This window comes from Strigops habroptila, chromosome 11 (genome assembly GCF_004027225.2).
Source record: "Strigops habroptila isolate Jane chromosome 11, bStrHab1.2.pri, whole genome shotgun sequence".
Lineage (NCBI taxonomy): Eukaryota > Metazoa > Chordata > Aves > Psittaciformes > Psittacidae > Strigops > Strigops habroptila.
In genome coordinates this window covers 36,209,304-36,221,441 of record NC_046360.1, presented here as the reverse complement: position 1 = coordinate 36,221,441, position 12,138 = coordinate 36,209,304, and the positions used below count along the sequence as shown (strand labels likewise).

The following is a 12,138-nucleotide window of genomic DNA, read 5'->3' as shown; positions in this document are numbered from 1 at the left end:
GGCACAGGGTGCCCAGAGAAGCTGTGGCTGCCCCATCCCTGGCAGTGTTCAAGGCCAGGTTGGACACAGGGGCTTGGAGCAACCTGCTCCGGTGGAAGGTGTCCCTGCCCGTGGCAGAGGGTTGGGACTGGATGAGCTTTAAGCTCCCTTCCAACCCCAGCCAGCTGGTGATTGTCTGAAGCTTTTCCCTTTGGGGCCCAGGTTCTAAAGCACAGACCCGCCTCTTACCACAGCGGAGCTCTCCTCACCCGGAGCAGCCGCCGCCTCCCTCACGCCTTGGCAGGCGCCTCTGCGCACGGCACGGCTGCCACAGGAGGCGGGCGCAAGCGCACTGCGGTCCGCGCGCTCCTTGCAGGCGGCTCTGCCCGGCCCCGCCCCGGCCCCGCGGCAGCCGCCGCGCTGGGTGAGCTCCGCGGGGCGGCCCCGCCGTGCCCGGCACCGCAGGCGGGCTCCGGGCCGCTCCCCAGCCATGTCAGCGAGCGGTGTCCGCCGGGCGCGCCGGGAGCCAGCGCGCATGTGCCAGCGCCCGTCGTGACCACAGGGGGGCGGCAGAGCCCGGCCCTTGAGGGCGGCATTGGAGGGGGAGCCCTGCCCCGTCCTCTTCCAGGCGTTGGGGGCACCGGCCACTCCTGCCCTGCCGAAACGGAGCCTCCTGTTGCAAGAGCAAGAATATGCGCCCTGTATAAGTCACCCGCAGAAGGTAACGCCCCCAGCCCTCTAGAAGTAGCTTTTTAACAAGGTAAAACCTCTTAACAGCACCTTGTGCACTGACAGCCAACATCTGCTGCCTCTTCCTGATGAGCCCAGAATGTCTCTTCAGATTTACCAGGCAGTGGAAGTGCCTCACTGTTTGCAGAAGCAATTCCCTACTTGCAGCCACCTCTCCTGAAACGGGGAGCAGCCCGTACCCCACCATTACCATTCTCTTAGGTAAGAAGTGATGTTAACTTTTTCCCCCTTAACTGCTCCCTTGGGAACATCACACTCCTTCCTTGAAATTTCCATACCCAGTGTACTGCTATTCATTTCAAACGCTAAGTTATAATCCCATAAGCACTGTTACCATCCCTTCTCCCACCCAAAGTCATTGCTGTGGGTGTAAAGGAGCTGTGATGTTGTCCATATGTGGAAGTTCAAGGAAAACAAGGTGTAGGTGACTATTAGGGCAAAGGCAAATGTTCAGAAACCACTGGGACTATAGGGCACTGCACCATAGCACACTTAAGTAGTAATATGAAAAGGACTATTGTTTTGGATAGGGGTGACCCTAAGGTGATGACTTTGCCAATGATGGAAGTAAAACCCAACCTTTTGTTTAGAGAAAACTTATGAGAGCAGTCACTGACACAGCCACATCTTGGACAACTGCAGCTAAACCTAAACCCCCAGGTTAAAACTGCAGATTTTAACGCTCAGGTCCTGAATCCCATTGTCAAAAGAAAGCAGAAGTTGAAATTGATCCTCACAAATGACTACCAAACCAGCGGATGCACTCAGGCTGCAGAAGGTCACAAGCTGTCTTCAGTAATACTTTCCAGTACAAAATAATAATGCCATTTTGAAAACAAAACCTACAGGTAAAGAGAAAATATCACATCTTAACAAAAACGATTTATTCCAACTAAACAAAATGTACAATGTTTCCCAAATGACAGTGAGTTTTCATGACTCTCTGAAGCTGCAGATCCATTGAGTAACTCGACTGCTTCTTACCCTGCAGTTTGGTCAAACTACTTTTTGCCAGACTTCTTTATTCCACCACTGGCTGCCAAAAGAAACACCACAACTGGTTAGACAACTGTTACAGAGCTTTGCTACAAATTTAGCACCTCATAAAAACAAAGCCCCATTAGACTGCCTGTACAGCTCAGATCCCCACTGGTGAATTGTTTCTGTATGTGTTACTCTTCTGGGTTTGTGATCTCACATACTTTACTCTGAATTAGTAACTTAATGTTAGAAACCAAGTTTCTCCCAGAACCAAATATGCCCCATAAGTCTACAACACAACTAAATATTTCAACAACTCCTTTGTTCCTCCATTGTTTGTTTCCTGTACAGCAGAAGTATAGTCTGGTCAAATTCAATTCAAGGCTAAGGGAGGAAAAGCATTGCTGTCCCTACAGCAAGCAGAGCCCCCAGCTGGGATCAAAGCTCTGTGGAAGCAGGTACTGGAATTATTCCAGTTCTCTGGAATCAGCTGTTCTCTGCAGTCCCTATTATTGAAGGGGCTAAAGCAGGGTGAAAGAACACAACATAGCAACACAGCAATGAGTGTGTAATTTTCTGTAAATGCTTTTTTACACTATGACCTGTGGAAAGGAAAAGAGAACAGCAAGGCTACACCAAGACAGGCTGCAAGGGCTGTGGTCAACAACAGACTTCACACTGCAACATGATTCTAACAGTGCTGCTTTGCTGAGGCTCTTGGGAACAGTCTGACCCTCCCACAGTAACATAATAATCACTGTCTGCTTTGGCAAGGACCAGAGGACTGAAATTCAGCCTAGAAAAAGGCAGAGTAATAATGGCAGGAAAGAACTATGAAGAAATCTGTAAATGGAAGCACCTTACGCAGAACAAGCTTGGGATGGTAAGGACACAGAAGAGAGGTTCAGTGAATTGTTTTGCACTGGTCTGGAACACCAAAGGCATTCCAGGTCCCACACCCGGCACATCTTTTGTATGCTGATAAATCAGAGGAGATAGATCAATTTGAGATAAATAAAGAAGAAATATCCCCAGTCAGTGGGACTGGTGGCACTCCAAGAGCACAAACAAGCACTGAAAATGCAGAATTAAAACTTATCATTACAGCCACTATGTCAGAGGGCTCAGACTGCCAGCACAATTCCTAGATACACAAAGGGTTCCTAAAGAACTGGGGAACTACAGCCCAGCGAGTCTGACCTTGATCTCTGAGAAGATAACAGAGTCTGCAGCACAGCAAACGGATAAAGAGAGTCTTGTGAAAGGTAACAGGACTCCTGGAAACAGTAAATCCTTCCTCACTGACCTGCTGGAACTCTGAGGTTATCTCTAAGTGTACAGATAAAGCGAATCCAGAGGACTTCTTATTTTCAAACAGCGCCTGACGAGATTCCATAGCAAAGGTTGTTAGTGAAATGGAGTTGCTACGGGATTGCTGGAAGGGTTTTCAAGACTGAAATTTGCTAAGAAATAGGAAGCAAAGTGTAAAGTTTAATTGTGTTCACAGAAGGGAGAAGTGATTAGTTGCATTAATGGACCATAGGTCAAAACCACCTAGAGGGAATAGGCAGGGAGCACCCTTTAGCAGCCCTAATTCCATCACTGCAAATGCTGGAGGAGTTCAAAACAAATGCAGACTCACACTAACACTACGTCCTACTACCACTACCTGAGAGAAAAACTAGTCTCAATGCACCATCAGGATGCACCCTGCAAGCTTTCTTGCCACACTAATTTCCAGTCATGTGGGGTTTTCTGCCGGGACTCTACTGCTCTGGAATAAATGCATCCTCTAAGAGAACAAGTACTGGATTTGTTAAGCCAGTTCCAGGACTGTGGCAAAGCCTACATGGAATGTATCTGAACAGAAAAGGATGGGATGCTAAAAGAAGAGTAGAAATGTCTCTGCACCATCCCACTGGAATAGGTTAGCATGCCAGACACTGTTCTACCTGCTAAACCAGACCCTGCACCAGTCTTTGGGGGGTGAAATTGCGTAGTGAAAGAAATGAAATAACATAAAATAAATTAGCATCTATGTTACTCATCATCTGCACCTGCCATCGACCTACTGGTGGGTGTTAAATAACCCAGAGGTACAGGCCTTGTTTCTGGTTGTCAGGCAAAACCATCACATTTGAAGCCAGCAAGCCCTCTGCTTTTCCTATCGCACGGCACCTCACTTACCGAGGGGCCCTTTTCCAGCAGCCTTTGCTTTCATCTCCTCAAGTTTCTTCTGCTCCTCCTTCTGCTTTTGTTTAAATGCCAGATCTGTCTAAAGAAAAGAACAACAGTGTTTGGTACCATCTCTTCCCCCCAAAAAAAGATTCAAAACCAGCTCACAAGCAATGAGAAACAAATGTAACGTTCTAACAGCAATAAAAACTTGACTGGACTGATGCAAGATGGTTCAATACTACTAAATAAGCAGAACCACAAAGGTTTTTTGCTGTACTAAACTTCAACTTTGTAAGTTTGATCTTTCAGAAATTAAACCAGTTTCACTTCCTATGGCATCACCTCACTCTGCCCTCTGAATGATAGTTATGTTTGAGCTAAACCCATTCATTAATATGCCACCAGTGATACTGGGAGCCTGGTGCACAGGTGCTGTCTAACAATAAAACTTGGATTATGTGGGATGTAAGGAACAAAAAGGTTGGTTTTACCCAAAAAAAGCATTAATTAATAAAAATCCTTTCATGCACGTGTCACTGGTTTTGCTGGGTTTAACACATTTGTACCAGTTCCAAGAAATCTAATGAGACCGTTGGCAAATTGTACAGGCAGAGCAGCTGCTGAGCATCCCTGCTGGAACAGCCTCCACAATTCACAAGAGCTCAGACATACTCTATCCCTTAGATACATATTCTTCACAGATACCAGGGCTGCAAGGGACCATGGTCTTTTCCCATGGCACACAGGATTTGGGGTAACTTAATTTGAGGATCCTGACAACTGAGATTTTACAGATTATTCACCAATCCAGCCCATGGCTCCACTACCTTTATAGCTGGAAAGCTTTCCTCTTCCTTAAATTAAAGCTTCCCTTGCCACACAGAGCAGAATAGTCTGTTTCTCTCTTCAGGTTTTCTACTGGTTTATTTTCACAGAATCAATCACAGAATCACAATCTGGTTTGGGGTGGGAAGGACCTTAAAGCTCATCCAGTTCCAACCCCCTGCCACGGGCAGGGACACCTTCCACTAGAGCAGGTTGTTCCAAGCCCCTGTGTCCAACCTGGCCTTGAACACTGCCAGGGATGGGGCAGCCACAGCTTCTCTGGGCACCCTGTGCCAGCGCCTCAGCACCCTCACAGTGAATAAGCCATATTGTCTGTCAGTCAACCAAGACACTAATCAAAGCATTACTGACACTCCAATCAATCTCAAAATCCTGCAAAACCCACTCAGTGCATCCCTGCAGCCCAACACTGACTCATTAATAACTGTCTTGAGAGCGTGGCACCCCAGCAAGCAGCACATTCACCTTCCATCACCTTCCAAGGTTTGAGCCCATTACATGAGCTAGCACCAAGAACCTCCTGTCTGCTCTTTTCTCCTCACACACAGAGCACTGTCCTGCTACAGAACAGAATTTCCTTCGTTTGCTGCAGTTTTACTAAAATCCACCCTGGCTATTAATTTTTTACATTCTTCTAACTTGGATCCTGCAAGCACAGAATTGGTTCTACCATTTACTCTAATTTAAAAGGCTATGACTTCTTTTTTCCCTTTTGAAAGGGACACTCTATTTGTCCTTTTCCAGTCACTGGTGCCTCATCCATCCTCCACAACCCTCAGAAATAACAGCTTATACCTGTAGTCTCAGCCCTTATGTTTAAGTATGTCTACCATGACGTTCGCTAATACCTTATTTATTTAAACCGCTTTAGAATCCACAGGTTTTCTATCCTCGCTTAGGCTCTTGTGACCACCCCAAACCGTGAGACCGCAGATCACAGCCCAGGGACACTCCAGCCTTCACCATGGCACCGGGCTCCTCCGTTAGCCAACACTGCTGGTCCACCGTGAACACAGACGAGATATCAGCAGGAAACAACGGAAAACGGGGGCCGCGGAAGGCGGCACATCACCCCCCGCTCCCTTGCGTGAGTTTCACCGTCAGAACGACGCTTTATACAATGTGTATTGCCACGAAAGGCTGAGCCGAGGGGCAATGTGAGGGCGGAAACAGCCCCGCCACACGCGGGGCTCCGGCCCGGTGCCACAGTACCGGTACCGCGGCCACCCCCCGGGGCTCACCCACCGCCCTACCTCATCCAGGTCCTTCGACTGCTTCTTCGGCTGCTTCAGCGGCTTCTTCTTGCCGCCTGCAAAGAGAGACGAGACAGTGAGGACAGGGGAGGGAGCGAGGGGCAGGCGATACCGGGAGCCCCGGGCCCGGCCTTACCCTCTCGGCCCGACATGGTGCCCGCTCCTCTCCGCCGCACCGCCCCCTGCCCGAGCGCTTCCGCCCAGCCCCATGCGGCCACCGTAGCGCTTCCGCCGCCGCTTCCGCCTCAGCCGCCGGGCCGGGCCCTGGGCAGGTAGGAGGTGGTGCCGGGGCTGGGGCGTGCGGCGGGGCCGGCGGCGCTGCGGGCTCCTCGGGGCTGCCTGCCCGGCGGGGAGGAGCGGCCCGGCTCGGCCCAGCCGCCGCCGCGCACGTTGCTCCGAGCCGCCCCTGGCGAGGGAAGGCGCGGCCTAGGCGGGGGCAGGCGCTGGACCCCCCCGCGGCGGAGCGCTCCCACCCGCGGGCCGCGTTCTGTGGCGGAGGCGAGACCGGTGCTGCTGCCCGGGGCTGTGCGTGGGGACTAGAGGCGGTGGAGGTCTCCCTGTGCTGTCTGTGGGGTGCCGGGATCGCACTGCGTACGATGGAAGGGCCCCTCCGGCAGGGAAGGGGGTCGGTCATGTGGAAAACCCAGGCTTGTCACCCCTCCCGAGCGGGAGGAGTAGTTGGGAGTGTGTGGTGGTGCATCCGAAATCCTGGGTCTGTGTTTTGGCCGTGGCAAAAGAGACCGCTGCAAAGTAAGACAGGATAAACTAGTCTTACTTGCCATCGGTGTGCAGTGTGTGTAAGCAACCGGGGTGTAAACCTTTAGAAAGACTATTCGTCAATGATTGCAGGCAGAAGAAACTTGCTTTCTTACAAGGGAAGCAAGAGAGGGACGTGGGATGTTATATCTGATTAAACGTTCATGACTCTTAGGTCCTTATTAGCTCAGGCTGAGATCGCTTTCATCAGTCTGCTTGAAACTGTCTACATACAAATTCTTCTAAAACTGATAGGTTTCTCTCTCTTTTTGCTATACTGGCTTCAATAGCCTGCATATTTGGTAAAGCTCATCTAGTAGTGCAATTAAAAGAGGGAAATCTTCAGTCTAGAAAGGGCAAAGTTGAGTTGAGGTTTTAGTACATGGCCTGCGACTTAAAATAAGTTGTAACGGTAAGATGCTGGAGGAGAGAAAACTTAATTCGTTTCCATGTTCTCGTGGTTTTGAGCTACCATATTGTTATGTATATAAAACAAAGGGTAAGATTTTCATAATGCTGCTTGGTGTTATTATTATTTGTTAGAAACACTGAACAGGAAAGAACCTGTGATGTTCAGAATCAGCCAGCTAAGAGCTGACAAAAACTGTGCTCCAGTAAGAAGAACCCTTTCCTATGGAGGTGCCTGTATTGGCACATAAATAATGTTATCAGCCACCTAAAATTAACACGGAAAACTGTTTAAAATGATTTTAAAACCCTCTGCAGCAGCTATCAACCTTTCTCAACAACCCACGGTTTTCTATTATGTTAGTCAAAACCTAATGTAGTCATACTCAACCTTTATACAAAACCTACTTTGGAAGTTTTCCTATCTATAGTTCTTAAAGGAGTGCACTCAGTAGAAAGTTAACATCTTATTTACAAACTGATAGACAAGAAACCATAACTCACAGTCTGCTTTTGCAGCGTAAGCAAGAATTTAAGCTCATTTTAAAATGCAGCCCCAGCTGTGTGATATTTGCCTGATCTTGTGGCTCTTCCTCATGTTTTGCTGTTGTGGGCTGTCTCATGAGAACACTGATTGTGCTCAGCTCAGCACTTCTCTGTTTCTCTCTGTCCTTGAAGTTTTTGTCTTTGCATTCTTCAACACCTAGTGTAGCTATGGAGTGTAAGATAAAGGGAATGATCAAGCCCCACTTCTTTTCTTATCAAGATTTTTTCTCCCTCTCTGCCTTTTTTCTTCTTCTGTTCTTTTGCAGAGTTGTCAGTGTCTGTGACAGGACACACCAAACTCAAGTGCGAAAGCACAAGGCAAAATTTCATCCAGCAGTCACTTCTGTGCTGAAGCATTAAATGACTCTGAAGCTGCTCCAGCTGGTACTGGATCTGTACACGATCACTGTTCACTCAGTGAGTGAATTAGTAATGAAGAAGCATGGTGGGAGTACTTACTAACAGCAGAAAAGCAGGAATCTGTGGCAGAACTGCCCTTTGTTGAAAATTGTGGAAAGTTCTATAGGTAAGTAAACTAGGGCTGGTTTGACCATTCTTGGATTGTAGTGGGTTTGCTGCATGTATAGGTCGAAGAGGTATGAACCAGCCGTACTGCAATAACTCTTCTTCTTCTTCCTCTTCCTTGTAGCACTTTTACTCAGTGATTAAATTCAAGACATGGGGCCAATGAAATATAAGTCCAGTGTGTCCTCGGTGTCCTGTGGTCTGCAGTACCACCACTCATTGATAAAGTGGAGTCCAAAAATGAATGTCCACATAGTGCGGACTTACTGCTCATCGGCGCCCAAGAGGCCTGAGGCCAAGTCTGCCCTAGAAGTGGCCTCAGCTCTTCTGAATCGACTGACAGAGGCTGGGGCTGTGATGGGAAAAAACTCCCTTCAGAAGATGTCTGCGACCTGCAGGAGCTGGTGGGACAGATATGAAGAGTTTGTTGGAATTAATGAAGTTCGAGAGGCTCAGGGAAAAGTGACAGAGGTAAATGTGGAGACAGTGTGAACGCTTACAACTTATGAGTTAAGCTACATGAAGTATAAATACTGGCTGTGAGGCAAAAAAGATCCTCCAAGGAGAATCATGTCTATTTTTTGCTTTGGCTGTGTGCAGATACTAAGAATGTATTCTACTCTGTGCATGTTGGTAAATACAGCTTCTCCCTTAGATTGAACTGGATTGTGGTTTGGTTTGTTGGGTTTGTTTTGTTGGGGTTTGGGTTTTTATTCCCCACAGAATTCATAATAGTGATTTAGATGTATCTGGTAATAAGTGTCTAAAAGAAATACTCTTTCTTCTCAGGCTGAAAATGTCTTTATGATAGCTCGAGGGATAGTACGAGAGGCTCGTGAAAATGTAGAAGCCCAACAAATTAAACTGAAGGAAATTCGGGACCGCTTAGACAGGGTCTCACGGGATGACACCCAGTATTTAGAACTGGCCACTCTGGAACACAGGTTGCTGCAGGTAACTTGTAATTTGTTGGTTCTTCAGCACTGGCAAATATGATGAATATCTGTGCTTTGTTTCCATCACTCGTGGTTGTTTTTATAGGTGCAGTTCAGTTCTGAAGTACAGCGATATCAGTTAATTATGATACTTGTCTTAAGTTATTATTGGTGGTTTGATCTGTGCTAATTGTATATATTAATGTGAAAATGGTATAGTAAATTTGGAGAAGAAAGCTGAAGATTTTGAGCCTGAAAAAAGAATTGTAGTGGTGACCTGTACATAAGTAGTGAACAAAAACCTAGGATTCAATGAATTAACCTTCCATGTGATGAGAGAACCTCATTTCTGGTTATTAATCTGGGAAGACTCTCAGCTGCCTTCTGTGTGGCTCTGACACTCAGGCAATTCAGGAAGGCTTTTGTCAGAGAGCAGCAAGAACAAGGCTGCTCTGTGAGAGGGGGCAAACAGGAAGATGGAGGCGGGAGCAGCTGAGATGCTGCTGCAGGGCAGTCCTACAGCAGCACCTCAGCTGAATGAGCCAAGCAGAGCTGGTGTCAGGAACATGTTTATTAACAGTCCATCAATCAGAGATAAAGACAAGGTGGCAGCCAAAGTCAATCCAGGAAATCCAGGTGAACCCACAAGAACAGCGGGGAAGAGGCTGGAAGCAGGTACACCTATGGCAAAGCTCAGGCAAGGAGTGGGTTCCAAGGTCTGAGCTTAAACTGAGCTCCTGGATCAGTGGGTGCAAGACCAGGAAAGAACTAGGGAGCTGAGCTGTCTAAATAAGGGATCAGGTCTGTGTGGGTAAGATAAAGAAGACTAGAGCTCTGCACGACTGTGAGGAAGGGTAGAACTCGAGTCACTGTTGTCTATAAGAAATACACACTTGGAAAAAGAATAATACTGGGAGATGCAGGGAGAAAGGGAAGACATTTGTCTGCAACCAGGGTAAGAAAGAGAATGGAGAGGAATAAGAAGCGTGTATGTTGGTGAGATGAACCTACCTGAAACATCCTTTCCGGTCTTGCTTTCAATTCCCACTTAAGGGATTTAGAATTGAGAGAGAGAAGTGTTTGGAGAAGTAAGCAGGGCTGAAAGAGCATAGGTGGGGAGAGAAAGAGCTTGCTCACTCATACCCCTTTTCTGTCATCAGCTTGTGACAGATTCTTATGTTGTGGATCTTCTCCTGCTGACCTTTTCCATTTCTCAGTTTTGACTTAAAATGATGTCTCGTTGACTTAAGTAGGATTAATAAAGAAAATCCCACATTAAAAGGGAAATTCCCGAAACAGAACTAATGGATGTTCACGATTTCCATTCCTTTATCTGCACTCGGGCTTTGGGTTTGGTTGTGGAAGTTTTTTTAGTGTAGACTTTATAGCTGTATATTATACCTTCTCCTTCAAGTCACTGTATTTCTTGCAGGAAGAGAAGAGGTACCGAGCTGCGTATTTAAATGCAGAAGAATCTGAGAGGGAAAAATTCTCACTCTTCTCTGCAGCTGTAAGGGAAAGCCATGAGAAAGAGCGAACAAGAGCTGAAAAAACCAAGAACTGGTCTATTATTGGTTCTGTACTGGGAGCCATTATAGGTGTTCTTGGTTCCACCTATGTTAATCGAGTGAGGCTGCAAGAATTGAAAGTCTTGGTGCTTGAAGCACAGAAGGGCCCAGTGAATTTGCAAGAAGCCATTAAAGAACAGGCCTCCAGCCACAGCTTACAGCAGAAGGATCTCAACGATGTCATAGCAGACCTGAAAAGTGTGCTGCAAACAAGGACATCACAGGAAATGAAAGAAGGTGCTTTGTTAACTAGAAAAGACAAGGGTGACTCCATAAATATAGATGCTCTTTTAATTCCTTTAAACGAACAGCTCAACTACACTAAGCAAGTCAGTTCATGTCTAGGGAGTTTAGAACAGCAGTTTCGCAGTCTGCAGGAAAGTGTAGCACAAATGGTGTCTGAGATGCAGAGTGTTAAACTTGCAGTTCATGCTAGAACAACGGAAAGAGCCATGCCAAGGTCTTCAGCAGAAGGTAAGGGCCAGGTTTCTGCTGTGAGAGATGTGATTTTAGAGCTGTGTGATACCGAGCGGAGACTGGAAGCACAAATCAAGAGGAATTCTATTTACAGCACTGCACTGACATGCGCTGTGTTTGCTATTACCCTGCCAGTGCTCTATATTATACTCAAGGGGAACTGATCTCTAATTTATTAGGTTAATAAAAGTGAACCTGCACTCTAAGTACTCAGAGTACAAGGCCAAATAAAGTGTTAGCATTTCTCGTTATGCTTTCTCCTGCGTGTCTGGAAAACTTGTAAAACTTAGTGCAGCCACCACTGCAGGCTCCGTGTTAACAGCCCTTGTCATGCGTTGTGGGTTTTAACTGCAAGCAAAGGAAATGCCACAGTTTCGTCTGCTGATTTCATTCACTGCTTTGCTCTTTCACTGTCTACTCTGGTATATCATGGCCAGTTGGTGGCTTTCAATCTGGAGCTGTATTTGTGATGTTTTGCTCAAATGATTCTTTTAATCTGTCGTTGATCTGAGTGCTTCCTGTGTAATCCTGTCTGATTTTGCTTCTGATTTCTTCAGTTTTGCAGTTTGTCCACACACAAACCATTAGGAATCATTTTACCAAATGGGTAGAAATATTGGCCTTGAATTCTTTGGTTTGTTTGGTTTGTTTTTTTTATAATAAACTCTAGATATAATGTAGTGACAATGTGACAAACAGCAGGGGCCATGGAAATGAGGAGGATTAAAGTGACCATGATACAATGTGGCTCTACAGCCAGGTGGTGCATTTAAAACACATTTCAGTTACACGTGGTAACATTTTCCATATTCATGAAATACCCAAAAGTGTTTCTGGAGCTTCAGCTACTTGTTGTGCTAGAACTGGCTTGCAGGCAGGGAAAGACAACAAGAATTCAGGTACAGGGATGTATTAAGTATGATGATGTTAATTCTG

The 12,138-nt window shown here is 46.7% G+C and overlaps 1 protein-coding gene and 1 long non-coding RNA gene across 3 annotated transcripts; one reads left to right on the top strand and one right to left on the bottom strand.

Moving 5' to 3' along the window:
* Window positions 1-1,591: 1,591 nt before the first annotated feature.
* LOC115614338 lies at window positions 1,592-6,406 on the bottom strand. The gene is made up of 4 exons (XR_003993687.1): window positions 6,124-6,406; window positions 5,988-6,043; window positions 3,898-3,985; window positions 1,592-1,765 (listed from the first exon to the last, which is right to left on the bottom strand). It is a non-coding gene; the product is annotated as an uncharacterized LOC115614338 (long non-coding RNA).
* Window positions 6,186-12,138, top strand: CCDC51 (coiled-coil domain containing 51). 2 transcript variants are annotated; one of them, XM_030501056.1, is made up of 5 exons: window positions 6,186-6,259; window positions 7,964-8,223; window positions 8,347-8,693; window positions 9,012-9,176; window positions 10,590-12,138. In XM_030501056.1, the coding sequence occupies exons 3-5, from the start codon at window positions 8,376-8,378 to the stop codon at window positions 11,364-11,366; spliced, it is 1,260 nt and encodes a 419-aa protein (XP_030356916.1). In that variant the 5' UTR covers window positions 6,186-6,259; window positions 7,964-8,223; window positions 8,347-8,375; the 3' UTR covers window positions 11,367-12,138. The 2 variants fall into 2 exon arrangements, with proteins under 2 accessions (XP_030356916.1, XP_030356915.1); XM_030501055.1 differs by lacking the exon at window positions 6,186-6,259 and having other exon boundaries at window positions 6,269-8,223; window positions 10,590-12,112.

What these genes read in the sequence shown, in the direction of transcription:
- CCDC51 (XM_030501056.1), top strand. Translation starts at nt 8,376, where the DNA reads ATGGGGCCAATGAAATATAAGTCCAGTGTGTCCTCGGTGTCCTGTGGT. An exon ending in CTCAGGGAAAAGTGACAGAG is followed by an intron (nt 8,694 to 9,011) that starts GTAAATGTGGAG and finishes CTTTCTTCTCAG; the next exon opens with GCTGAAAATGTCTTTATGAT. An exon ending in TGGAACACAGGTTGCTGCAG is followed by an intron (nt 9,177 to 10,589) that starts GTAACTTGTAAT and finishes TATTTCTTGCAG; the next exon opens with GAAGAGAAGAGGTACCGAGC.